Source organism: Aphelocoma coerulescens, chromosome 4A, assembly GCF_041296385.1.
Source record: "Aphelocoma coerulescens isolate FSJ_1873_10779 chromosome 4A, UR_Acoe_1.0, whole genome shotgun sequence".
Lineage (NCBI taxonomy): Eukaryota > Metazoa > Chordata > Aves > Passeriformes > Corvidae > Aphelocoma > Aphelocoma coerulescens.
Genome location: NC_091018.1, coordinates 9625787 through 9651107, shown reverse-complemented (window position 1 = coordinate 9651107; position 25321 = coordinate 9625787). Strand labels below are relative to the sequence as shown.

The following is a 25321-nucleotide window of genomic DNA, read 5'->3' as shown; positions in this document are numbered from 1 at the left end:
TCATGCTAAACTATCATATAATTACTCTTAATTCTGCTTAATATCCAGTTGCAGTACTCCATTCCCCATTCTTTCAGAAAGAAAGGTGTGACAAGATGAGGAAAAGTAGAACTCAGAAGGTAAGTGCTTGCAGGATCAATGATCTCAGAGAGGTCAAAACTACTTAGACAAAACGCAAATTAACGAATCAAAATGGAAAAGAAGCAACAATTTCCAAGTGTGTGACCAAGTTTAATGATACATTTGTTCTCTGAAACATCTGACCATCAATAACAGTTCATGGGTTATGATACCCAGAATGTTACTTCATAGGTGTTTCGTATGAATATTTACAAAGACTTTGAAAATTCAGTGGCACTAAACAAACAAGAAGAACTTAAAACTTTAAGCTACAATGCTTAAAAAATGTAAACAGTTTATTTTACATAGTTGTAAAATATAAGAACTTTCTAATGCAGCTTAATTGTATCTGGAAGGTGAATATATCCTGGTGCCCGTGAACAAGGAATGAGAGAATTCTTTACACAAGTATTGTGCTCCAGTGTGCAAAAAATTATATATAAGAAAGGAATCTGAAGTCCACAACAATTAAAAGACAACAAAAAAATTTTCCCATCTTGAAGTTGAGAAATTTATAAAAACATTTACACATGGTTGCTGACCCATCAAAAACTTGCATAACTTAAAACTCTGAATATTAGCTACTACAAATTCAAGATCTTTCTCAAGTGTAATTTTGTGCAAAGATCAGACTACATTATGCAGCGTTTTTCCAGCCTTACCTTCCCATCCCCGTTCCTGACATCTAGTGGCCACAAGCACCACTAAAATACTTTTGATACAGGATCCAATTAGTGCATATTCATGCCAAAAGGCATACACATGTGTGAACACATTTTTGTGCAGAAACCTGTGCAGGTTCACAATGACACTGCAAAACAACTGCTTGTAGAAAGTTTAGAGTCTAATGTTTGGCCGGATTATTCTCACACATTCCTTTCTATCCTACAAGCCCAGGTGTTAATAGGCACACTGCTTTCCAAGGATCCAATACTTGAGTAGCCTTAAAATAAAGATTTAAAAATAAATCAGCCTGTAACATTATTATATTAGATACTTTGCTTTTGCCTGCATTATTTATGGAATTTTAATCCCACAGTACCATAGCTTTATGCTGTCAGTTGCAAACCAACTAAGATACATATTTCTTTTTGTTAATGAAGACTTTAATTGCTCCAGTAAAGTCAGCTGATAAAAGCACTTCTGTGTGATCTGTCTTCAGAGCTCCTTAACAGGAAAGAGAATAAATTGTTAGTTCATTAAAAAAATATATATAAAAATCAAGCTCTCATTAAAATATGTGACAGCACTGTGATACCCTTCTTCCTTTATCATATTCCTGATTTCTAGCCAATACTTCAAGAAACATCTGCATTTCTAGGAAAGAAGCCTTTTCATTAATGGTTGGTGCAGCTCTACCTCCAATATAAAAGGAATAATCCTAAAGTACTTAGGATGGCAACTGTACCCCTCATCTCACATCCGCAGCTTTTAAGAATGTGACAGCTGCCAAAATGTTCAAGGTGGAATGCCAAGTTGGAATATATACCCATGCCACTGCAAGGGCTTTTCTTCTCAAGAAACCCCCCACCCATATTGAAAGTATTCACAGTATCTTCCTGCTCATGCCATGGTACCAAGCAGAGCTCATCTTAAACACCTACCAGAGGGTATGGTGTCTGATATCTCACAATCTTCTCCCTTACTTTCAGCTTCTTGCTTTTCAGAAGTTTCCAGTGACACCATCAAACCAGGATTTGGAGCAAAGATTGCAGAGGTGACGACTGCATTGTGCGCTTCAGAAAGACAATCCAATTTTGATTACCTTGTTTCAAGAATTTGTTAATTGTACAAGAAAAGCAGGCGTAAGTTCTAGTAAATATCCAAGAATCTCAGTGCTAGTGGTAACAGGTAAGCTCAGACTTCAAGGAACAATTGTCATTGTTCTATAAGCTTAGGGATTTCAGAAGATACTCCAAGTGCCCAAAACTAACTGGCAAGAGATCCAAAACACAATTGATATAAACACGGCCCCACATTTCCCAAAAAGTGTGTGTATGTGGAGGAGATAAAAGAGTTGGTTTTTTCCCACCCATTTGGGTTTTTAGACTGCTAAGAAAGAGAAAAAGCTTGCATTTGTTTTCAAAGTCACTTTTCCATAAAGGATTATGGGTTGATAATTACTTTGATTTCTACAATCAGCCAGCAAAACATTATATTAATTCTGAATCTCTTACTGAAGCTGGACAAACTCTAAGCTACTCTGTCTCTTGCCATCCCAAAGAGAGTCTCCTGTGAACAAGGATTCCTGATAGGCCACCAATTACCACGCATTCTGCTAATAATTTGTTCAAACTAAATGCATGGCAAATAAAATACTTCAATTTTCAAATCATAAGAGCTTTGATAAAACAAAGATCAAAAGCTGGTTTTTACCTTTAATGCCTTCCCAGAAGTCATTTCGGTCTCTTCTTACAGATGTAAACTTGCTCAAGTCATGGTATGTACTCCAAATGTAGACATATTTATCTTCTGAACCACTTACAATATAGGTAAAGTCATGGCTAAAGATTCAAAGGAGGAAAAACATTACTTTTCTTAGCTGCTCAAGCATGCATTACAGTAGCTCTGCATCTCTAAACTCTGATACTAACTGGGCTACAGTTCAGTAAGTAGAGATGATTTAATCTGGGAAATTTATCTGGAGCGAGGAGCTGAGCAAGATGATCTCCCAAGGTCATTTCCAACCTCAGTTCTAGCACAGTTCCTGGACTCACAGCAATAGTAATGGACACACATCATATTGTCCACAGGATGCAACAGGATTCACTCATCCACAGGAGCTCCCAGCTCATCACTCTTGACCAGAGCCTTTTTTTACCTTTGCATTCTGACCCAAGGGATATTTCAGAGGCTCAGTTTCAAGCCAATGTAGATTATTTAAACAAAACCCTCTGTACTTCAGCCACAGCATTTCCCAAATCCAACAACTCCATTGTTACAATACTGTCATACCTAAAGCTAGCTTTGATTTGGCTGCTGCTGTTGACATATCCCTTGTACTTCATAGATAGAGACAAATCTCTTAGGTCATACAACCTGATTCTGGAATCATTTGATGTCACTAGTATCTAGAAAAGAAATAAATAAATTTAGGAGTGGAAACAATTAGCCATCTGTAACCATTTTTTCACCTGCACATTAATCAGAGCATAATGTCATTAAAAGATGATATATTCTATTTTACCACTACTTAGTATTGTATTAGCCTAAATCAGCAAAGAGTAGGGCTCATTTTAGTAGTGTTAAAAGATTTGGCACAAACTTACTAAGCAATAGATTTAAATATCCAAATTTCAATACTGGGCCAAAGCTGCACTGAAAGACAGTACCTTATTTTCTCCTGGCAAAGGTTCAATGCCAGTAATTTTTCTTCCAACTCTATTTCGACCTCTGGTAGAACGCACGTGTATTTGTGTGTGGTACTTCAAGTGCTGAAAAGATAATAAAATGTGTCCCAATTTGAAAAAATTGTGTAAAAATGTTCGTTTGCTTCAAGCTCTAACAGGTTCGTTTCTTGATATTTAAATAATCATGACTTCTAAATCAGTTTGTTATTTAACATAAAAGCATCCACAGTCTCAAAGTTTTTACCTCTGTGTCATAAAAGATGCATCTTCCATCGTAGGTGCCTATGACTGCGTATTTGCCATTCTGACAGAAGTTGGCAGCTGTAATCAATTTTGTCTGCCCATCTACTTCATTCCATAATGCCACTTTTTTGTCAGGAATGTTCCAGAGTCGCAGTTTTCCATCCAATGAACCACTTAAGAAGTACCTGTCATCCTGAGAAAACACACAAGGTTTAATCTCTGCTTGTGCTATGTTTCCGCCTTCCTTAAATCCTTCCCACCCCATTTCCAAACAGCTTCTCTCCAGAATTTCCCAAATAAGAGCCCTCAGATGAGCTGATTATAATGTTTAAGAAATTTGTGGCAAATGGAATTCAAATTCTTACAGGTTTTTGACAAGATTACGTACATGCAGCTATACCTCGCGTTAGAAAATTGCTCACTGTTAGCACAGGTAGTTTCTACCCTCTCAACACTCACCTTGCTAGGAGCTGAAAGCTTCTTTCACAGTTTCCCATACATCTAGTAGTTCTCTATGTTTAGGGAACACTAACAAACACTGCTCTTCCACTTCAGTTTTATTAATATTAGGAAGCTTGATTACAGTATTTTTAAAAAATTATAATAATAGGTTGAAAGGAGTCTCTGAAGGTCTCTGATCCACCTCCCCTGCTTGTAGCAAGGACAGTTCCAAAAGTTTGATCAGGCTGTAGTGGATTATATCCTGTCAAGTTTTAAAAATTCCCAAGGATTCTGTGGTCTCTGGACAATCTGTTCAATTTCATTATGATTTTTTTTCCACAAATATTTAATCACAATATCCCTCATTGGAAATTCTAACTTTTCACAAAGTTACTATACCAGCTGTGATGGTACAGCCAACAGACAATTCACTTTCCACTTCACATGTACACATGGTTAAACCTCATGGACAGTCCCGTTGAATTTCAGTGAAGATGAACACAAAGTTCTGGAATACTATCCAGTAGGCATATTTTTAAAGTGCACAAACTCTATTATTCAATCATATTTTTTAAAAACTCAAAAAAAAAAAAGGAGTGGAATGTTCTAATTTTGAATTCTACCTCTCTAGAAGTAAGAGGGCAGTTACACTTACCCTTGGATGGAAAGCTATAGCAGTGACAAAGTCTATATGCTGGAAACAGCAAAGACATTCTCTTCTTGATATGTGCCATAATCTGACCGTTTTATCCATAGAAGAAGAAAGTAAGAAGTAATTCTGTGAAACAGGAGAATTCCACAGTTATTAACAGACACAAAAGTAACTGGAAATACAGAAGCAATTTGATTGATAGAGCCTTACCAACTTCTATGCTGCCATGAAATTCAACATTTTATCTTTTCAGATAAAAAGGTTTATCGAAATTACCATTACTGATCGGTACTTTCCTAAAGAGCTGTACGCTGACCCTGGATCACAGAAAATTATCTGGAAGAATCTCAGTGAAAATGAATACTTGGAATGCAGTTAAAGTATTCAGAGAAGAAATGGCACGACAAGACTTCAGAGATGCCTGAGATGCTTCAACCAGACTGTATTCCTAAAAGTACAACTGCATTCCCATGTGCAAAATTATTGGAATAAGTCTGATGTGAAACAAGGTAATTCTTTAATTTTAAGATAGATGCAACTATCAGCAACTTCAGAACATGTACACTTTGCACAAAAAGTGAAGCATACTGAAGACAAGAAAAGCAGTAACACCATAAAACAGAAACCACACACCTCAATGGAAAATCCTCCCACTCCAAATAATTTACTTTCACTATTGAATATGCAACTGTAATTGTTACTGGCTTGTTTTTATTTTTTTAAGACAACTTTTAATTACACAAGCCCAAGAAGGTTGCTCATTTTATTCCAACTATTTCAGATAGAATAAATGTTGCCTTTACAAAACTTCTCTTAACTTCAAGGATCATTTCACATTGTTTAAATATATGGTAGTGAAATATGCACAGAAGAACTGTGTAGCCTGTATTAAGATGACTTACTTTAGACCAGGAAAGATCAAGAAGATCTGCTGTATGGCCTTTGTATTTGCAAAATGGTCGTTGACGAAACGGGGCATTTTTATCATCTGGGTCTTCATCAACTCCACTGCAAATCTATCAGAAAAATGTATAGAAATATTACCAAATATTAGCTGTAAAAATTAACAATGAGGCACTTACTGCTTAAAAAAAGTATAAGGACAATAACAATTTGAACAACTCTTACTATTTTAAAATAAACAATATTGCACTAATAAACAATCAAAGTAAATGTCTAGTACAATGGGCTGTGAAACATCATCCTGAAATTGCAAAATTAAGAAGTTCTAAATTTTCCATTTTTCAGCTCTTTTTCAGTGGGATCAGTCTGACAGCAATTTAAGCAAAGATCTGAAGATAAGTTTTTGGAACAAAGTACATCAACCTTGAAACTGCATTCCACTTCAGAATATAAACTGTGAGTTCAGGTTTCCAAGTTTCTAGTGCTTATCACGAATGACAGCTTCCTAGTAAGAGACCAGTTCAGAATTAACAAGTGAAAAACAGTAATTAAAAAAGCCCTGGACATTCCTATACAAAACCTTTCCAGCAAAAAAAAAAACCAAAAAACCCAGAAAAACCCCTCAAACAAAAAAAAAACCCAACCACTCAAAACATTGCTGGTGGGTGTGGCTTACCAAGCCCACTTATTTACATGAGTTAAAGAACAATTGCTGGCCTCCCTGCTTCCCCCTCTGCCAAAACAACACACACTAAGTAACGCTACTGCCAAGATCTTCACTTAAACTCTGATTTTGTCATTTGTTTCTTACACTACTGGAAGCCAAAAATAGAAAAAAACCCACCTTAAATACATTAATTTTAATGGCAAGGTTTACTACAGTATCTGGAAACTCTACAAGTGTCTGAATACTTTTCATCAATCATGTTCCATTTTTTTCTACATGAATGTGAAAACTTTAAATACGTCAGGTATCATTATGCTTCTGAGAATCCCATTGCTGACTTTGGCCTTCCTTGGAAGAAACATCATCAAGTCAGATGTTAACCACAAGTAATGGTCAGAGATAAAACCCTAAGACAGGAAATTCAGTGATGTAGGGTTTTTCCCCTTTGCAATTCACTCAGCAATCTCCTCTGGCAGGAGGCCACAGCACAGCTATGCAGATTTTGTAATGCTTTAAATTCAGTGATGGACTTCCTTGCTTGCACCCCTTACACATGGGATCAACATATTTGATTGAAGACATCAATTGATATGACAGTTTGTATCTCAAAGACAGAAGCCAAGAACTCCTTAACGTGTGTTTGGATAAAGCAACAGTGAAGATCTGGCATTACAAACCAGTGCAGAACCCCCAGCTCTTCCCCTCCCAATACCTTGTGTACCTACCCCTGCATCGGTATCAGACTTGGAAGAATTCAGGCTCTCTTGTGAGGGAGAAGGGGAGACACGGCCTGGAACAGAGACAGAAACACCATGGTCAACATCAAGTTTCCAAATACCCAGAATTTCTGTTTCAGAACTCCAGCCATGCATAGAGAGATACCTTCTGTGTTGTACTTCATGCGCATGTTATTGAAATAGTCAAAGGCATTCTTTAAAACCCATATCCTTACTACGTTGTCCTGCCCTGCAGATGCCAGTAATCGACCACAGTGAGAAAATTTCATTGTCCAAACAGCACCCTGTCAAAATAAAGAGATGATTGTTTAAGTCATAAAAAGTGCTTCTCTGCGTACCAAAAAGACTTTCTACGATGTCAATTGACAAGATTTTAGACATACACAAGATACCACAAGTAAAATAAACAGTAGATCAAAACACTGATAAGTAATTTTTAAGACTGGAACATATGTGCAAAAACAGTTTGAAAGAAAAAGCCCACAGGGCAGATGACTGTAGAAGAGGAGTTACAGGAGGTCAGCACTACCACAGAATTCCACGTAAGACTGGCACAGTTGTCAGAGGGACTCAGAACCTCCTGTTTGTTTTGTAGAACCAACAAGTACTTGTAGCTGCACTTGAGGTTTGCACACTTTTTTTTAAAGTAGAAACTGATTGGTTACACCAACTGGCAATCAAAATGGGTACTACATATATTTGTTATATTCATAATTGGCATGAGGATTTTGCAAAGCCTCTGAAGATAACAATTCTTTCTCCATTGCAAAGTCCAAAGAGTTACTAGTCAATAAAACATAACCACACAAGCAGTATCCCATTTCCTCCTGCTACTGAATAAAGAGTTACTAGGTATTTGACTCCACCAAGAGCCACCAATTTGGAGGAATCTCCTAGGTTTAAGAAGTCAAATACTGGCGCAATGGAAACTAACACAGATTACCAGCAGGTATGGAAAGTTCAGTTATGAATGACAAGCTTGAAATCTCTGGTCACTGACTGCTATAGGTCATTACCCTCAGCTGAACACTTAGAGATGGGGGATTGCTTCAAATGTCAGACACCTGCTGTCAGTAAAAGTTTGGGAAACCAGGAATACTAGAATGTATTCCAGACTCCATAGGGAAGCATGCAGACTTCAAACACTGATGAATAGGTAGCTTTTCTGCCTCATTCTTCACAGGCATCTCTGCAAATACCCTATCCTGGTTTCTCCCCTCCTGATCAATTTGATCCACATACTCCATTAACCTCTCCCTACTTTTGCCTCCGGAACCTATCAAGTATTTCTGTTCAATACTTGTGTTCATCTGTCTAATAGACTAATTTATTTACTGCTGAGCAGGTCAAGCTTGCTGCTCTGTGCTCAGTTCTGGTAGTGGAAAATAGCCTATTTCAGCCTAAATTTGTAACTGCAGGAACCAAAAAAACCCAAATATCGCTTGATGCCATAACTCTTCAAAGGAGAGCTCTGGAGAATCCCTGATGCCTGGGAATCTACATGCTTTTTATCCCCTGAAGACCTGGTCAAACCAGTCAAATTTTCATTTTTTGCCAGACTATTATTTTCCAGAAGGAAGTTTTTCACAGAGAATAAACCTGACAGTCATTTTTGGAGGTCACCAAGTAGATGAAAAGGTGAATCTCAGGCTGAACAGATTCAGCAAAACCACAGATGGAATTTGAGACCTACCATATGCTCTCCACTGAGATCCTGAACAACTTTAATTTGTTCAAAATCATAAGGTCCCTTGAAGCCATGTGCTACTTTGAACTTAACTGGTCTTGTATAAGGCATCCCTTCATCATCACTGGAAGAGGGATCATCTTGATCTGTGTGAAAGACTAAGAGGAAGACAAATTCAGCAGTACATATTGCAGCACCCATTTAATCTGTTAGTGAGCTTTTTGGTAGCAGATTAGTCTTGAACTAGACAATTTCTATAGGCAATTTTAAAATCTTAAAGCAAAATAAGAATTGTATTGCATCAAGGTCTAGAAATACATCTGCACTAATTTTAGGCTACAGTGAATCCAAACACTGAACACTGAAAGTAAAAACTGCTATCAATTTTTGTTCTGCCCCTTTCTTGGCACCTGTCTTGCATTCAGCAGATCGTATACTAAGTGATTTGTGTCAGTTTAATGTGTGCTGAAACTGAGTCTATTGGTTTCTTCTCTCTGAGTACACCGCAATGGCTTGGTGATTTCCCCATGAAGCATAAGAATTGCAAAAGATCTGTGGCCAACAGCCAGTGGCAACACAAGACACTGAAGTGCAGCAGTACCGTGGCACTTATCTCAGGCCATGGTTACACCAGCTTGCTGCAGCACTAGAAGTCTGTCTGAAAGATACACTGATGAAACAAGAAGGGGAGAATTCAGTTGTAGCTGGGAAATCTAACAGGAGCTCAAGCTATATGAGAATTCTAATTTGTGGCACTGGTTGCCAGAAAACAATCTGATTTACTAAAGTAATGAAGATAACGCCCAATTCTACCTTTGCTGGAATAACTTTCCAAAAATGTTTACATTTCAGTATCAAAACCTCTTTCTAACAGCACAAGAAAAAATCAAAGTATTCAGCTGGTTTAGCTGAAAAGGTTTCTCAACTACTACTTTACAAGAATTTATCCTTGTAATCTGTCTGTCTCAAAATGCCTACTAAGCTACAAGTAAAAAAAAAAAAAAAAAAATCGTATCAACAGTAGAACAGTGGTAGAATGCAGCAGTGTACGTTACTCTGCCAGCTTTGATTCCAAAAAGCACAAGGATGAACAAATTATCCTATTTAAAAAAAAAAAAATTGAGTGTCACTTACCTTCATCTCGAACACTCTTAACCTTATTTACAGCACGTTCACCATATTCCTCAGCAAGGTGCTTTGCTTTCTTTACAGATTTGCCAAGGAACTTTTTGAGTTGAGTCCTTAAAAGCAAGGGTACTTTTTCAACACATAATAATGGAAAATTCTCATTTTTTGCTATTATGAAACAATAATTTTGATTTGAAATGCAATCTTATCTTTTTTCACTACTGCTTCTTAAAATAAGCAGTAAATTTGACAGCATTCATACAATCTTCAGTTCAACCACAGAGCTACAGGCTTATGTAAAATCAGGTTATCACTTGTAAAGTGATTACTTAAAAGGTAACTTGTTCAGTGGTCAGAAGGGAAGCTTCAGCTTAGAAAAGTAAAATCTGTTTTTTCTTTCTAGGGAAAGGGAAAAAACATAAAGCAGCACTTACGTTTTCTGTTTTAACCTCCCTCCATCAGTGTCAGTTTGCTGTGTCTGCATTTTGTCTTCATCATCAGATTGTGCTGCATCATTACTAGGAAATACAGAAGTGATTGTTTAATAGGAAATCATAATGAATTTAAATTGAATGAAACATTAGTAGACTAGGCTCTGCATTTTAGGATCCATTTTTATACCTCTATGTAACACATTGAAAAAACATGGACATCACGTTAATCACATAATAAACAGGTCTCTCAATTCTTAGGCATCTTGATACTAAAGCTGCATACACTCTGCAGGTGCCAAAGATATATTATTCCCTTCCACAAATTTCCAACTTAAGCTTATTTTGACACTTTGAAAGGTAAGAGCAGACAAAATCCATTAAATTACTAGGAACTGGTAACATGCCACTTTGTTCTCATATCTTGCTTTCCACATATCAAATAATTAACAGTGGTTAATTCTGAAATAGTTTGTTCACAGAGAAGTGAGCTTTTCAATAATACACCAATGCAAAAACCCTAGAAATTGTCTGTTGTATAAACTCATATAGGCCTTTGAAAAGAACATCTAGACTGACACGATTTTCTGATCATTAAGCACGTGTCTTTTTCTATCAAAGATTGCAAAAAGACTCAGTTTTACACATTAGAAGGATCTAAAGCTCTATTAAGAACAGGTAAAGCTCAAAGTAGTCCACTAAACTAATGACAACAGATCTTAAGAAGAACACTCTCCTATGAAATGCTGAAAAAGCTACAGAAGGTGGTGGCATGAACAATATCCAGTACTTGAACGTAAACTGTATTTAATTCAGCATAGAAATGACATTTAGTACATCAAAGGCTAACTGTATATCAGTGGATTTTCAGATGTATTTGCTTGTCAAGTTCCAGCAATATCAGCAACTTTTAGTTAACTTGAGAAAAATCAGTAAGGAGCCGGGTTCATTGAGAACTGCGAATTAGCTCAGATTAGTCAGACAGATGGATTGGGGCTCTTTTTTCCTGCGTAAGAACAGCCTCCGTTTATGCAAAAACAATGAGAGCAACAGCATCTTATGAGCTGAAGGCTCTCATGATTCATACCTGACATATTCTTTAGTTCTCCTCATGATATGCAAAGTCAGGGGATTAATGCCTGTTGGCAACTTTTCTTCTGCCAAACTCAGAGGTATTTCTTCACCTGTATCAAGGTTTTTTATCATTACACTTGCTAGAATTTCCTATGGAAAAAAAATAAGATATGAAATGAAGAGAACTTGATTAGACTTCAAAACAGAAATCATAAAAGCTTACAAATTATTTATCTTAATATGAAGTTCTGATGCTGACTATATATTTATTTTACAAAGACCAAGTTTAAATTAGCATGTTAGTGCAAACATTATGAACCACTAGACAAAGATGAGCAGCTACATATCACAAGCTTCAATTTCATAAATCAAAAATGCAGCTATAGAGACATCAACCATTGCCTGACACCTTTCACGCTAATATCAAACATATTGTGTAATTAAAAGACATTGCAGTCTTGCCCTTCCCTACTCCAACTGCTGTATCTTAGGTTTAGCCAAAGGTAAACTTAACATACAGAGAGAAAAGGAATTTAGAACTAACTAGCACCACACAAAGGCAAAGGTTTATTTGGAGCATCTCATGAACACCTACATAGGTTCAGCAACAGTTAAAAAAAGCTATACAGTGATAGACACAAATGAAAACTTACAAAAGCCAAATATCATCAGGATTAGTGGAATTATTAACTGAAGAAACTATTTTTTAGTGTGAGGAAGATAATTTTCGTATTGCTGAATCCTTCCCCTTTTAGACACATGACAAAATGGCAAGTCTGCTGATGTTCCCTCCCATGCAAATCCTTTGAGGTGTTTGCATAGTTATCAACATGAACTTGATGGCATTTCAGGTCTATTACAGCTCACACTTCCAAAGGTTAATGCCACACATGACCCAAGGGCCACAAAGTGCTTAGGTGGACAAAGCCAGTTGTGCCATCACTCACTCCTATTTGCATTCCTGGAGACAGCATGGAGTGGTTCAGAGAACAAGGAGTGACCTGTGACTATGACAATTCATTTAACAGACAGGGAAAGCAAGCACAAATTTGTACTATGTACAGACCACAGCCATTGATACCTCATCTGTGAGCTCTCTGCCAGAGTTAGACCTGGGTCTTTGTGGTCCAAGCACTTCATTTGTTGTTTGGCCGTCAGCTGCTTTCCCATTTTCCTGAAATTGTGCAGACACAGATTACATTATCTCTACTGAAACACTGAAGCAATAGAAAATGTTACAGTTATCAAACTTATAACCATGTCCCAATACCTGTGCAGTGACGATTTTATCTCCACTAGTTGCACTGGCCAAATCCAAAGAAGGCTGAGAATCTTTGGGCATACCCTCTGTCACTGAACTTGAAGTTAAAAGACCACCAGCTATGAAGCTGTCTCGAGAAACTGAAAAGAGATTTATTAGAAAGAAGAGCATAACACCTGCCATAGGCATCAAATCCTAACATCAGAGTCCTGAACATCCTTTCTGACCAGCTGGGTATTTTTTAAAGATCAACTGCCACCAAATCCAACTCCCAACCATGTATTTCATATACAATTGGAGGTTCAGGCATGATTTCACACCTAGGCCTCTTCAGGTTCATGAACTTTTTTTAATAGTCATTTCCCTAGTAGCCCAGGACTACTCATTTTCATAAGACCTCAGTCCACACCCTGACTTGCATTTCTATGCAAATACAGATCGCACACATTCTATTTGAAGTAACTGTTTTTTAGCTTATGTATTGATGAGTCAACTTCTCCTTGCTATAGCTACAGCTATTTTTAGTAAGAAGTGTTACTTACAAGAAAGTCTATGAATGAGGAACACTTCTAAAGCAGAAGGGTATTACTTCATTGTAATAAGCTAAGATTGTTGAAGGATTTTTTTACCCATCAACTAAACTAAAATCACAAGACTGAATGATCCCTCACTCAAAACACAAAAATAGTAACCCTGTAGATAAATAAATCTATCTGAAATAGAATACTTGCCTTCTAAAACAGGTTTTTGCACTTCAAAATCCAGCTCACTCTTTTTCTTCCGGGGAGGTGGAGCTGGCCGTGCAGGGGGGGGTGGTCTTGGGGGAGGAACATTTGTGGGAGGCGGGGGCCGGGCTGGTACAGGCTTCTTTGTGCTTGCAACTATGTCAGGCTCTACCATCAGCTGCCTTGGTGGCTTTGCTGGGGGCATTTCTTCTGTTGTAGACAGGTCTTTGGTAGATAAATCTGAAGCCATTTTTTCTAAAGTATTTGCCTCTTTCTTGTCTGCTATGTCCTCATTTTTTGCTGTTTCTCCTTGTGCTTCAGTTTCATCCATTTTATGGTCAGTTGCATTTGTTACCTTTGTTAGTTTATGAGATTCCTTTTGCTCAGAACTAAACAAAAGCTTCCCAGACTCCAATTCAGTGTCCTTACACACACTCTGATCCTCTGGTTCTCTAGTGTCTTCTGGTAATGGTATTTTAGCAGCTAGTACTTCTGGGATATCACTAATGATACCTGCTCCAGAAATCCAAGGATTTGCATCTGAAGTTGGAACAGTCAATTCATTTCCTCTAGATGCTAAAGCATCATCCTCTAGTTGTTGGGCCTTCTGGCTTTCTTCTATAATACTGTCAATGATCTAGAGAAACAAACCAAAACCATTCTACCAGTCACCAGCAGGCAATTCCTGGGTACACAAACCAGTCAGCCTGCACAATACTCACAAGAACTCTTCCACTGAAGAGTTGGTTTATATACGAAATGCATTTGGTTTAAAAAAGGAGACCAGAAACTTGGTGCAGAAATGGGCATATTCAAAAGATAAAAACAAAATGACTAATTTCCAGTCTTCTTTAACATACTTGGAGAGAAAGTTAGGAAACAAAAGCTGTTCACTCTTCAGAGTTCTCATGTACTGCTAAATATGATCCTGTAAATTACACAAATAATTCAACACTGGTGAATCCTAAATACGTTTTTAGAACACTTAAGTTTGGTTTTTACCCTTTAGATGAACATTCGTACAAACATTAACGAATAATTCTAACCTACGGTAGTTTCAGGATGAATATTGATCACTAAATTATTTTCTATTTTCAGTGTGATGCTAGAAGCTCAAAGCAATATTTAACTAACCTCTTTTGAATCATCTTGTTTCATTTCTTGTACAAATGTTTCATTTCCAGCTTTGTGTAGTTTATTGTCCATATCCTACAGAAAAAAAAGTCATAAGATGATGGTACTAACTTCTTCAGTAAGATGATCTAACAAAAATATAGCTCAAATAAATTAAATAGCATAAAGGACAGGAAATCTGCCACATTTTCACTGTCAGATGCCTAAACAGTAATGCTCAGTACACATGAGGAGTATTTCACAGTCATGCACAGAAAGGCTGCACACTATGCAACAAAATAGGCAGTTATATATAAGAGGCTGCAACCTCAACTAAAATCAAACTGAAGGCAGCATGAAGTTTAGAGAAACAAACACATATAATAATCTGCAGCAAGGAAATTCGATATTAAAATATTTTCTATTTTCTTTATCGGCTTTTAGGAAAAGATGCAAGAACTGTATAATAGCCACCTATAGCAGAAACTATTTAGACATTTCCGAATTAAGGCAGGCAGCTCTATTAAGTGGTTACAAATATGCTTCTGAGGTTCTAACATGGAATCTTACACTCTACAATTATTCTCAGTGCACATTGTCAATTTTAACCATCAGCCATCTTCATGCAGATCCTTCCAAAATCCAAATAAGATGAACTGAAAATATTCTATTTGTGAGAAAACATTTTAATCAATTCCTGGAAAATTTTAGGTTCAGAACCACAAGTATTTTACACCATAGGATACTGCTTTAACCTCAGGTGATATGGACGAATAAGAACTTCATCATACACCTTCTCTTCTACATGAACTACTAGAATCCTAAAGAGTTTGGGTTAGAAAAAGAACCCCTTTAAAGACCATTTAGTCCAATGAAAGGTCACAACATCACATTGTCTATAAGCATACATATCAGCAATATCTAAAGTGGAATCTGATGGAACTCTTGACTTTGGAAGAGTTCTGCAGAGATCCAGTAGCCCTCAAAGTGAAGCCAACTAGAACAGGGTATTTTCAATCATTTGTCCCTGTTTTCTTATTTAGTGACTGTCTAGTACAGATATTTAAGAAATTTCTCCTTAGACTTTGTCTAGACTCTCAGATAATCAATCTCTAGAGCATCCTAACATACTACGTTTGAAACCCCACCCTGCCTCAAACTCTTGCTGACATCCATCTTGAAGATTTCTGACCTAAAGAAATGGCATATTGTGCAGACAGCTGCAATTATAGAAAAATTCTGCCTCCCTCTCCACTCCCTCCCCCTCCTGCCACAAAGTGTTTCTAATCTAAATGCAAGCTCTACTATGCCTGATCATAAAAATCTATCTTCAAACGTATGATGGCTTAAATACTTAAGCATAATCAGTGCCTACAGAAGCCCATTATATTAACCTCCAATTCTGTTGACATTAACTCACACACCTATTAAACTCTGAACTTAGGAAATATTTCTTACCCATTCCAAGACAAACTATACCATTAGTCACACATTCACTGAACTGATATGATACCAAGCAGAGAAGCTACTACTTTTTCCACCTTCAGAAACTTAGCTTTGAACAAGTGATTTAGGAAGATATGTGAAAAAATTAAAAAATCTAATAGCAACATAGAGAGCTTCATAGCTAGTAATTCAAGAAGACATTAGTTTTGAAGTTTAGTGAGAATGATAAAACAACATTTCTTGAAAGGCTTACACATGTAATACTTAATTATTAAGGGGATATTAAACAGAACACAAAATGGGGGGTAAGGCTCTGTTCCCTAAGAGGTATCACTGTTAAAATACTATTGGTTCAGAGCAGATTGCTGCTGACAGCTCAGAAACACTAGCTTCACCAGGATTTCCCAACATTTTGCAGACAAAACTACAAGCCTTTGTTACACAAGAGTGTTCTATAGCACCACCTTTGGCCCTTCTGAGACCAGGAAATGAGTGTTATTTGCACAAGGTTCCAGCTCCTCACCTATTCACTGTGTGCTGGATTCAGCCACGCTGTCACTATGCACAGAATACCAATTACCTGTGTGGGAAGTGGCAACGCTGTCTCATTAAGCTAAATATAGTGTTTTATCTCCACATAACCTAGAGGAGAGGCTTCTGAAGTACAAACATTAAGATTTTTCTTATTTTGGAGACAGAAGAGAGCACAATCAACTATTTCATATAAATCAGGACCAAAACCCAGGTGCTGCAGAGGCTTGCTTACTACTCACAAATCAGTTGAAAGAGGGCAGTTTAGTAATCACATACAGCTTAATTAAATTGCACATACACATTTCAGAATAAAATGAGCTTAAAGACACTGTAACATACCCTAAATAAAAGGAAAGCTGGAATTTCAAGACAAGCACAATTGCTACCTACAACAAAGAAAGTCTATAATTTCCTTTGTGTGCAGATGTCAGGGCTACTGTAGCACATCTACATTAGGTGGAAATACTCAACCCTGTGTTCATCAACAAGCACTTGACTGATTTTAAGAAGAAACTCACCTTTACTACATGGGTTCCAACTTTTGTTGGTGACCTGTTAGAAAGAGAAGATAGACTTAGGTAGAGTTCAAAGGCAGTAAGCTTTGTTTTAAACAGTCTGTAACACAGCCTTCCTTTGCAGGAACTGTATACTTGGTAGTTTAGATGAGCAACAAAGTGAATGTTTTTCATACTGCTTCTGTAAAAGCTCCCTACTCTGTACCACACACAGATCCACAGCTTCTACAAACTCTGAGAGTTTGTCAGCACAATCTTCTAGAAATCACCTATCAACCTTTTCTAATAAAAAGATGTTACTCCAAGTACAAAACTAAAAATATTCTGCATTACAGAGAATTTAAAATTAGCATGTGTATGCCAAGCATTGGGTGGACATTAAAGAAACAAAAACTCTCAGAAAGCAGAAGCACAAATACTCTGCAAATCAAGTGCCTGAATCCTGATCCATAGAGTTGACACTATCACAGCCACTCTTGCACTTCAGACTCTGTAGCAAACCTAAGATCTTGTTTCTAATCAGGACATTTGGTATAAATAGAGACAAAATACATTGTAACAGGAAAGAACCAGCGTGCACTACTTTCCAAAATACACACTGTAAAACAGTGACTTTGCATTAGCAACCACTCATACACCACCTCTCATTACACTAATTACATGAAAGAACAAGCTATCTTAGGGGAATGGTATCAAATAATTACTTCTTGTCAAGTCAATTCAATTAGTGGATGGTCAGCTCTTATTATATCCTGAATTTACATCTTCTACAAGACTGTCACAATTCTAGAAGATATTTAAATAGTGAGTCACACTGCTTACTCTGACTATAGAATCTTACCGATACATAAAGGAAAGGTTGGACCAGATGATTTTTTCAGGCTTCTTCCACCCTGGGCTGACAAAGTTACAGATTAATTCCCTAAAAGCTCACTACCAAATGAACTACCTAGATTGCACACATATCCCAGCTGACTACCAAGATCAGCAACACTCTGCAACCAGGTATCACCTGGCACCAAGCAATACAGACAAATATCGAGATCTCAGGCTCATTTGCCTCTCCTGCCTCCAAAATCATTTTAAGGAACAATAGTTCCTGAAAAAAACCCACAACTATTTCCATTTAGGTTTTAAGAATTTCAGCTCTTCTCTTTACCGTCTGGAAGCATTTAATCACAAAAAGTGAAGATCCCATTTATACAGCAGACCTAAGTAAACAAGAAAGTACAGTGGATTGGTACATAAACACTCTACCATTGCAACTAATTTAACATGTTACACCGAGATGCTTCTGTCCAAACATTAACACTTCAGGTGCACCATACCTGTGACACTGATTTGAGGTATAATCCTCCTAAAAGGCTCTAACCCCAATGTGCAAAAAAAGAGAAAAATTAATCTTTTGACCACAAAAACAAATACACTTTTTGTCTTGCAAAACACACTGCTGGGAAAGGCCGCAGCCTGAGTGGGATTTCTGGTTACTGAACCATTTTCAGTTCAACTATCAACTCTTAGATTTCCTTAGGAGTGGCAGAAATATGTCACAGTTTATTAAATCCACGAGATTACTTTAACAATGAAATATATTTATAATTACAACATTAATGCCTAGGCTTCAGCCAGGGTCCTATTTTATAAGACACTGCTTAGATTTAACAACCTAAGACAAATCCCGCAACTGCAAATAGATATTTCAGTTTTCTACTGTGACACTTCCCACTAATTAGCCCCTCACTTCTGGTACAGGCAACTCATTCCTACGCTGGTTACCTAAAATAGGAGGTTCAAAATACACTGCTACTGTTTCAGACTTCTTTAGCTAATTAGTTTTTCAGAAAATCTACACTCAAAACCAGATGTTACTTTCCACTCTCAGGCTATCCAGCTACCTTGGGAAAAAGCTGCTTGAGTGATAAGGGTTACAGAACCAGCAGGTGTAGAACATAACACCGTGCTGATAGTCTGATGTAACACACACACACAATTAAAGAGAAGCTTTACCATGGAATTTACATGCTTTTAAAATACTGCAAAGCTTCCACAACTGTTCAGCAAAAACCCGACTTTCAGATCAGTTTGTAATACAGCCAGGTAAGTACAGTGCCTTGCCTGAGATTACTTGAGCTGTGTGTCTGTCAGCACCACCACTCCCTTAGTCATGAGCAGTTAATGCTTATGTGCTACTACATTTACACAAAGTCAGCCAGCTTGGTAACTGAAATCTTTTGTAGTTCAACATGACTCTGGAATGGTCTTGTCTGCCCAACCACCTGAACTTAGCAGCCTTCTCCACACCAGTTTTACTTGAAGGCCATTAGTTTTATGGATGCAGTACGTGATATCCTTGCATTTTTAAAAAAAGTATATACAGTGGCAAAAGTGTCTGGAAATTTTTACATAAGATCAACCCAAAGATCAAATATTGATTTGGTTTTGAAAGGTCAGGCAGCACAAAAAACCTGACAAATGCCACAGAAAACATAAGGCAAAAACTAATCTTGTACAAATTAAAATGTGGGATTTATAAACTGATAGCAACACATCTTCTAGACCACGTTTCACATAACTTCTAAATTATCTTACATGATACCACTTTTACACCAGTTTAACAAAGGAAGGCTTCAAGGTTATCTACAAAGATTAAACGCAATTCAAAGAAATATCCCATTTCACCTGCACAAACAGATGTCTGATTAGTCTGAAAGTCGAATAAACTCACAAAGACACTTTTTAAAAAATTGTTTATCCCACTATCAAACTCATCCTGATAGTGACCAAACCACAGGAAGCTCCCATTCTCACTATTCAGGTAGCTCCAGCCTAGCATCTGTTTGAAGTGGGCTTCACCTTTTCAACATGTTGTTAAGTTTTGTGACAGGAAACAAAACTTTCAGCCCTTCAAACAAAAAACAGTGTGAATACTGGCCATGGGCAAATCCCAAACCGACATTGCCTGCCTTCCTGGGAGGATGTACATTGTTATACAGCAGGTGTGCTAGCAGGCAGATGGGAAGAGGTTTGCAGTGCACACATAGCAGCTGTACCCTGTACAGAACAAAAAGGTTCAATAGCCAGCTGCTCACCACTGTCCTGCATGCAATGTTCCCTCTAACCTGTGGCTGCCCTGGAAGCTGTTATTACTCCTGCTGCAGCTCTCCATGGCAGTCACATGTTCAAACCTACAGAGATTCACAGCTGCAATGCACTGTTTAGGCTGCCCTGGGGAAGCTCCTGTGTGGGAGCTTCAACAAACTGAGTGCAGAAACTCATCTGCAGCACTGAACACAACCAACACTTCACACTCCATCTATCTGCTGCCAGGATCAGCTCTGCACGTTGGCTAAAATACTCACATACACAAAACTTTTACTAAGCACCTCCCACATGTCAGTGGGGCACAACTTAACCTGTCTTCCTACACAGAGGAACACTAGATTATTCAGGAAAAGCATCAAGGCAACTTCTAAAAGACAGGACTACTGAAGTCACAAGTCAAGAATTTAAACAAAAGTACCAGAGGACATTTCTCATTACCTACACCACCTCTTTTGTTTCGTTTCTCATAAAAATTTTTAGGACACAAGTATACTAGGAACAAACTTGCCCCCCCTCACTGTTAGGCACGTGAAGTCCAACCTATTAGGTTTGGCAGTTTTTAGTTTCAGACTGGGTGGATCACTTTCCCTATAAATAAAATATAGAGGGTCTGTCATGTGCCTGCATCTAACCAAGTGTACCTTACTTCATGCTTTCCTTCTCTCAAAACTGATATCCTCCTGCATGGGACTGTTCAGGCCTCTATATTTCAGCATCTTTTCCTAATTTTTCACATGGTTATAGTGCTTTTAAAGCGAGTGACAGAGGTTACATAGGGGCATCTTCTGTCACACTACCTCTCCCTTTTTACTCTGGGCTTAGTTATCCAACAAATAGACAGTCTCCACATATCCTGTCAAAAGCAGAATTACAAGTAAATGGCAAGATCTAGAGCAGAAGGGAAGCACAAAGGCCTTGCCAGAGAGGATACAGTAGTCTCAAAGCATCTCCAAACACACTTTACCTTAAAGAAGTCATCACCCCAGAAGTGTTACCCCAGGAGCACTACTACCTCACACCATTCTAATTTGAAAGAAGCATTTTGCATCAAGTTCTGTAATTTCTGCTAATTTGTTCTTAAAAAGCATCAGTTACGGATGTACTTGAGGATGAGGATATGGTGCTTTCCCTGAGAGAGACTAAAGCATAAGTAATTTAATGACTTAACAGTGGGAATTGGGAGCCTACATCCAACTTGAAAACTCCACTCTTACAGGTGTGGAGACAGACAATTGTCTGACAATAAAACAAACAGTAAAGAAGTCATCAAGTTGACACAAGCACTTGACACCACTTTCAGAGTTTCTCTATCAGCAGTTATTAGACTTCCCCACATAGAACATAGGCCAGGGAAGGAGGCAGCTACAAACCCCACATTTTTAATTAGGGCAATATATCTACACTGCTTTGCTAAAAACTGGTTATAGCATGTGCTGCCAAAAAGGATTCCCAACTGGTTTTGCTGATCATCAGAACACTGAATGCAGGAGAAAATATCTGAAACTGCAGAGGGCAACACGCACTTGTTTTCATTTGCTTTGCCTGCAACAAGAAGGTTTTGATTTTTTTCTTTTTGTGGTCCCAACTCAACGTCATTACACATGTAAAAAAATACCAGCCTGCTTCCTAGAAGTGTCCAATGCACACATGAAATTTGCTCTTATAAAATCTCAAAGCTTATTTTGAGAAAATACTGTCCATATTGTTAGATTCAGTAATAGACTGAATTACAGACCAGTAGTTGCACTGCAAACTAAGCTCATGGATGTCACCTCCTTACTTGACTCAGGCTCACAGAATTCTATTGACTAGAGTCAATGATGCATCATTACAGATTATGGAAGAGCACTAGAGAAACTAAAAGCATATTTCACTTTAATTTCTAGTGAGTGACTTCATATTATCAAGTTCTGCTTAGATACAGGTGGTGGAAACCTGCAAAGCCAGGACACATGGCATTATCTATATCAGACAAAAGGTGGAAGTGCAGTTGGGCAGATTTAATAGATTGCTTCTACCAAAAGGTCTGCTTCCCCTTTCTTGTCTGTGGCCTCTAGTTACACAAATCCATTACCTTCACCCTCTCCTGTCCCAAGCCTGACAGGTTGCAGCTGCTTTAACTTATTGAACAGTTTTTGCTGTTTCTAGTTTTCAGCTGTTTACAATTTACTTCGCATTAAAGCAACTCAGAGAAGAGTTTGATGATCACTATTCCCAGAAGAAGGTAAGCAGCTAGAGAAAAACCTCCTTTCAGTACAAGCACTGTGAATTTGGCTTATCACATCTTGCAGAACTGAATGCTAATATGTGCTTTTCACCAGGCTACAGCTAAGTAGCTAAGTTCAGAAAAACTTTGATACAGGATGTGAGGTGAGAAGAAAAGACCTAGTCTTTCCTTTATTTTAGGCATCCAGTGACCACTGAGTCACAGCTTAAAACAAGCTCCTTGGTCCATTATTAAAGCTCCAAATGCATAGATCCCACAGTCCATATCTATTGCTCTATAGACAAGCCATGTGAAACCTCATCCTACCAAGTAAAATAATGCAGAAGTTTGGTCCAGGCTACACGAAAAACAGAACTGATACAAGTCATAACCTGTCCAGCACACAACCAGAAAGAGAGATTTACGACAAGAGGGAGCATATTTGGCTGACACCAGCAACACGGTGTCAGGGGTAGTTATGAGGCAGCAGCACTGGGATCTACTTCATAAAACGCTGGTAAATCTTCACTACTGGAACCAACTGGCTAAAGGCAAGAAGCATCAAATCGACACAGAATCACAGATTTGTTAGGGTTGGAAGGGACCTCTGGAGATAATCTAGTCCAATCCCCATGAAAAACAGTAAAAGTATTAAAGACACCACTAAAAACAAAATACAAAGCACACCAGAAGTTATTCTACACTCAGCAACAGCTGCCTGTTGCTGACAAAGCTCGCTCGCTTCTCCTTCCTCAGAAAACCTGTTACTTTTATCGTATTTCAGGGATTACTTCTGTCGGTCCCGATTCCATCTCCGCACGTCTCCTCCCAGCACTACACCCGCTCCCGCCTCAGGAAGGCAGGTATGATCTCATCCTCTCACGGCCACTGCCGCCCGCACCAGTGCTGAGCGAGCCCCGCTCGGTTCCCCGCATCCTCCGGGCTCCGAGCAGACCCCGAACTGTCGGGGGGGCCGCGAGGCCGCGCTGACCCCCCTCCCCCCCATTCCCCCACCCTCACCCCCGGGAGATGCCCAGGGACCGCGGGGCCGCGCTGAGAGAAGAAGGGAGGGAGGAAGGGCAGGACTGGGCGAACTCACGGCGCGGGAGAGCCTGCGGGATGCACGTCCTCAGGCGCATCGTAGAACTCCTCGGTGTCGCTGTCGGACGCCATGGTGGAGCGGAGCCACCACCTCCGGGCACCGCGGGCCGGGCGGCGCCGCGCGGGTATCGCGAGAGCGGTACGACCCCGCCCCCGCCCGCGCGGAACTACGAGGGGGGCGGGCCGGAGGGGCTCCCCCCCGCGCGCTGCAGCGCCCCCTGGCGACCGCGGTGAGGTGGGTAAGGGGAGTCGCCGCTTCTCGGCCGTTCGCGAAACCACAGGATCGCTAAATCACGGAATCAAATAGGTTGGAAAAGCCCTCTGAGGCCATCGAGTCCAACCTATGGCCCAACACCACCATGTCAACTAGACCATGGCACTGAGTGCCACGTTCAGCCTTTTCTTAAACACCTCCAGGGACGGTGACTCCACCACCTCCCTGGGCAGCCCGTTCCAATGTCTAATCACCCTTTCTGTGAAGGAATTCTTCCTAACGTCCAACCTAAACCTCCCCTGGTGCAACTTATGACTTTGTCCCCTTGTCCTGTCGCTGGTTCCCTGAGAGAAGAGCCTGACCCCCACCTGGGTCTTTTCCAACCGAAGGATTCTGTGATAGAATCAGGTGCTAGAGAATTAAGATAGTCTATTAGACAAAATGATGACAACTTTTTAAACAAGTTTTCTCATTGACTTCTGTAATGAATGCTTTAAGCCAGCAGCAGGAATTAAATCATATGGTTCCTTATTTGTTTTTCCTCATATTTTCCTTCCATAAATTTTCACTTGATCTTCTGGTCGGTTTTGACCCCCCATCTAACTATAAGTGATCAACAGTCACTCCCAGAGGAAAGAGGCTTCCCCTTGAAGCCTGCATTGCTTTTAATATTTGCTCAGCAATATGTGCCTGTTCCTGAGCCAAAACACTTAATCCTTCAACAATACGTGTGACAGTGGCAGGCTGGGCATAAATTTTGGCTTCCCTCCACATTCTCTGCACTGACGTCCTGTCCCCCTTGCTCTTTGGCTCCCTTAGCTCAGTTACAGCTCTTTTTCTGACTTCTAACAAGCAGAGAGTTTCCAAAAGCCCTGACACAAATTGGAGTTCTCTGTCTATTCTCTTATTTTTGTAAAATGAGTAAAGGCTTAATGTATTTGAGACAGATACTGTTGTCAAATGGTCAACACAGAGGTAGTTGTGCACATGCAGGCATGTACATGCAGGCATGTACATGCACACGTGTCCTTGCACATGCAGATGACATGAGGCCACATCGTCTGATTCCCTTAAAAAATCATGATGCTTCTCAGCCAAACCCGCAGAAGTGCTGATAGGGAGGAGACTCACTGGAAATGCATGAGCAGTTTTTCTGATTCTTTTTAAAAATAAGGAAGAATGAGCCTAGCATACACCTTAAGCTCTCAATGTTGAAGAATTTGAGTAAATAATTGGTACAGAAAATTGCTGACTTGTTATTCACTGCACACAGTTCCTGCTGTAACTGACAGCCAAACATGACAATTGCATTAGAGTACATAGGATGGCCTCTGAATTATTAAAGTCAGTAATGATGTAACCTTAGCTGGGGAAGGCAGATGGCTCTGGAAACTGGAGAAAAAGGCTATTGAAAAGCATCTTGAATTGTTTATCAGTTTGTCACTCATGGTAGCTGCATGACTTCATGTTTTATTAGGCAGAGGAAATTACATCATTGCTGAATTAAGGAATACTCAAATAAAAGGCCAGTTTTGGTATTTAGTCAGGTCTTACACGATGATTAAAATTCAGCTTTACTGCAGTGGTCTTGACCTTTCCACTCCAAACCCCCTTTTTTTTTGCATCAGAGTGGCTTCTCAGAGGCTGATAGAGCCCCTAGATCAGGAGGAT

General features: G+C 39.0%; 1 protein-coding gene across 1 annotated transcript; it reads right to left on the bottom strand.

Moving 5' to 3' along the window:
* Window positions 1-210: 210 nt before the first annotated feature.
* On the bottom strand, window positions 211-23541 carry WDR44 (WD repeat domain 44). The gene is made up of 20 exons (XM_069015239.1): window positions 23435-23541; window positions 17031-17064; window positions 14554-14628; window positions 13426-14056; window positions 12704-12834; window positions 12515-12607; window positions 11447-11583; window positions 10363-10446; window positions 9935-10041; window positions 8807-8958; window positions 7259-7397; window positions 7102-7166; window positions 5709-5822; window positions 4810-4932; window positions 3715-3906; window positions 3453-3554; window positions 3076-3191; window positions 2497-2624; window positions 1725-1856; window positions 211-1287 (listed from the first exon to the last, which is right to left on the bottom strand). Exons 1-20 carry the CDS (start codon window positions 23506-23508, stop codon window positions 1193-1195), a joined length of 2724 nt encoding a protein of 907 aa, XP_068871340.1. The 5' UTR covers window positions 23509-23541; the 3' UTR covers window positions 211-1192.
* Window positions 23542-25321: the final 1780 nt, after the last annotated feature.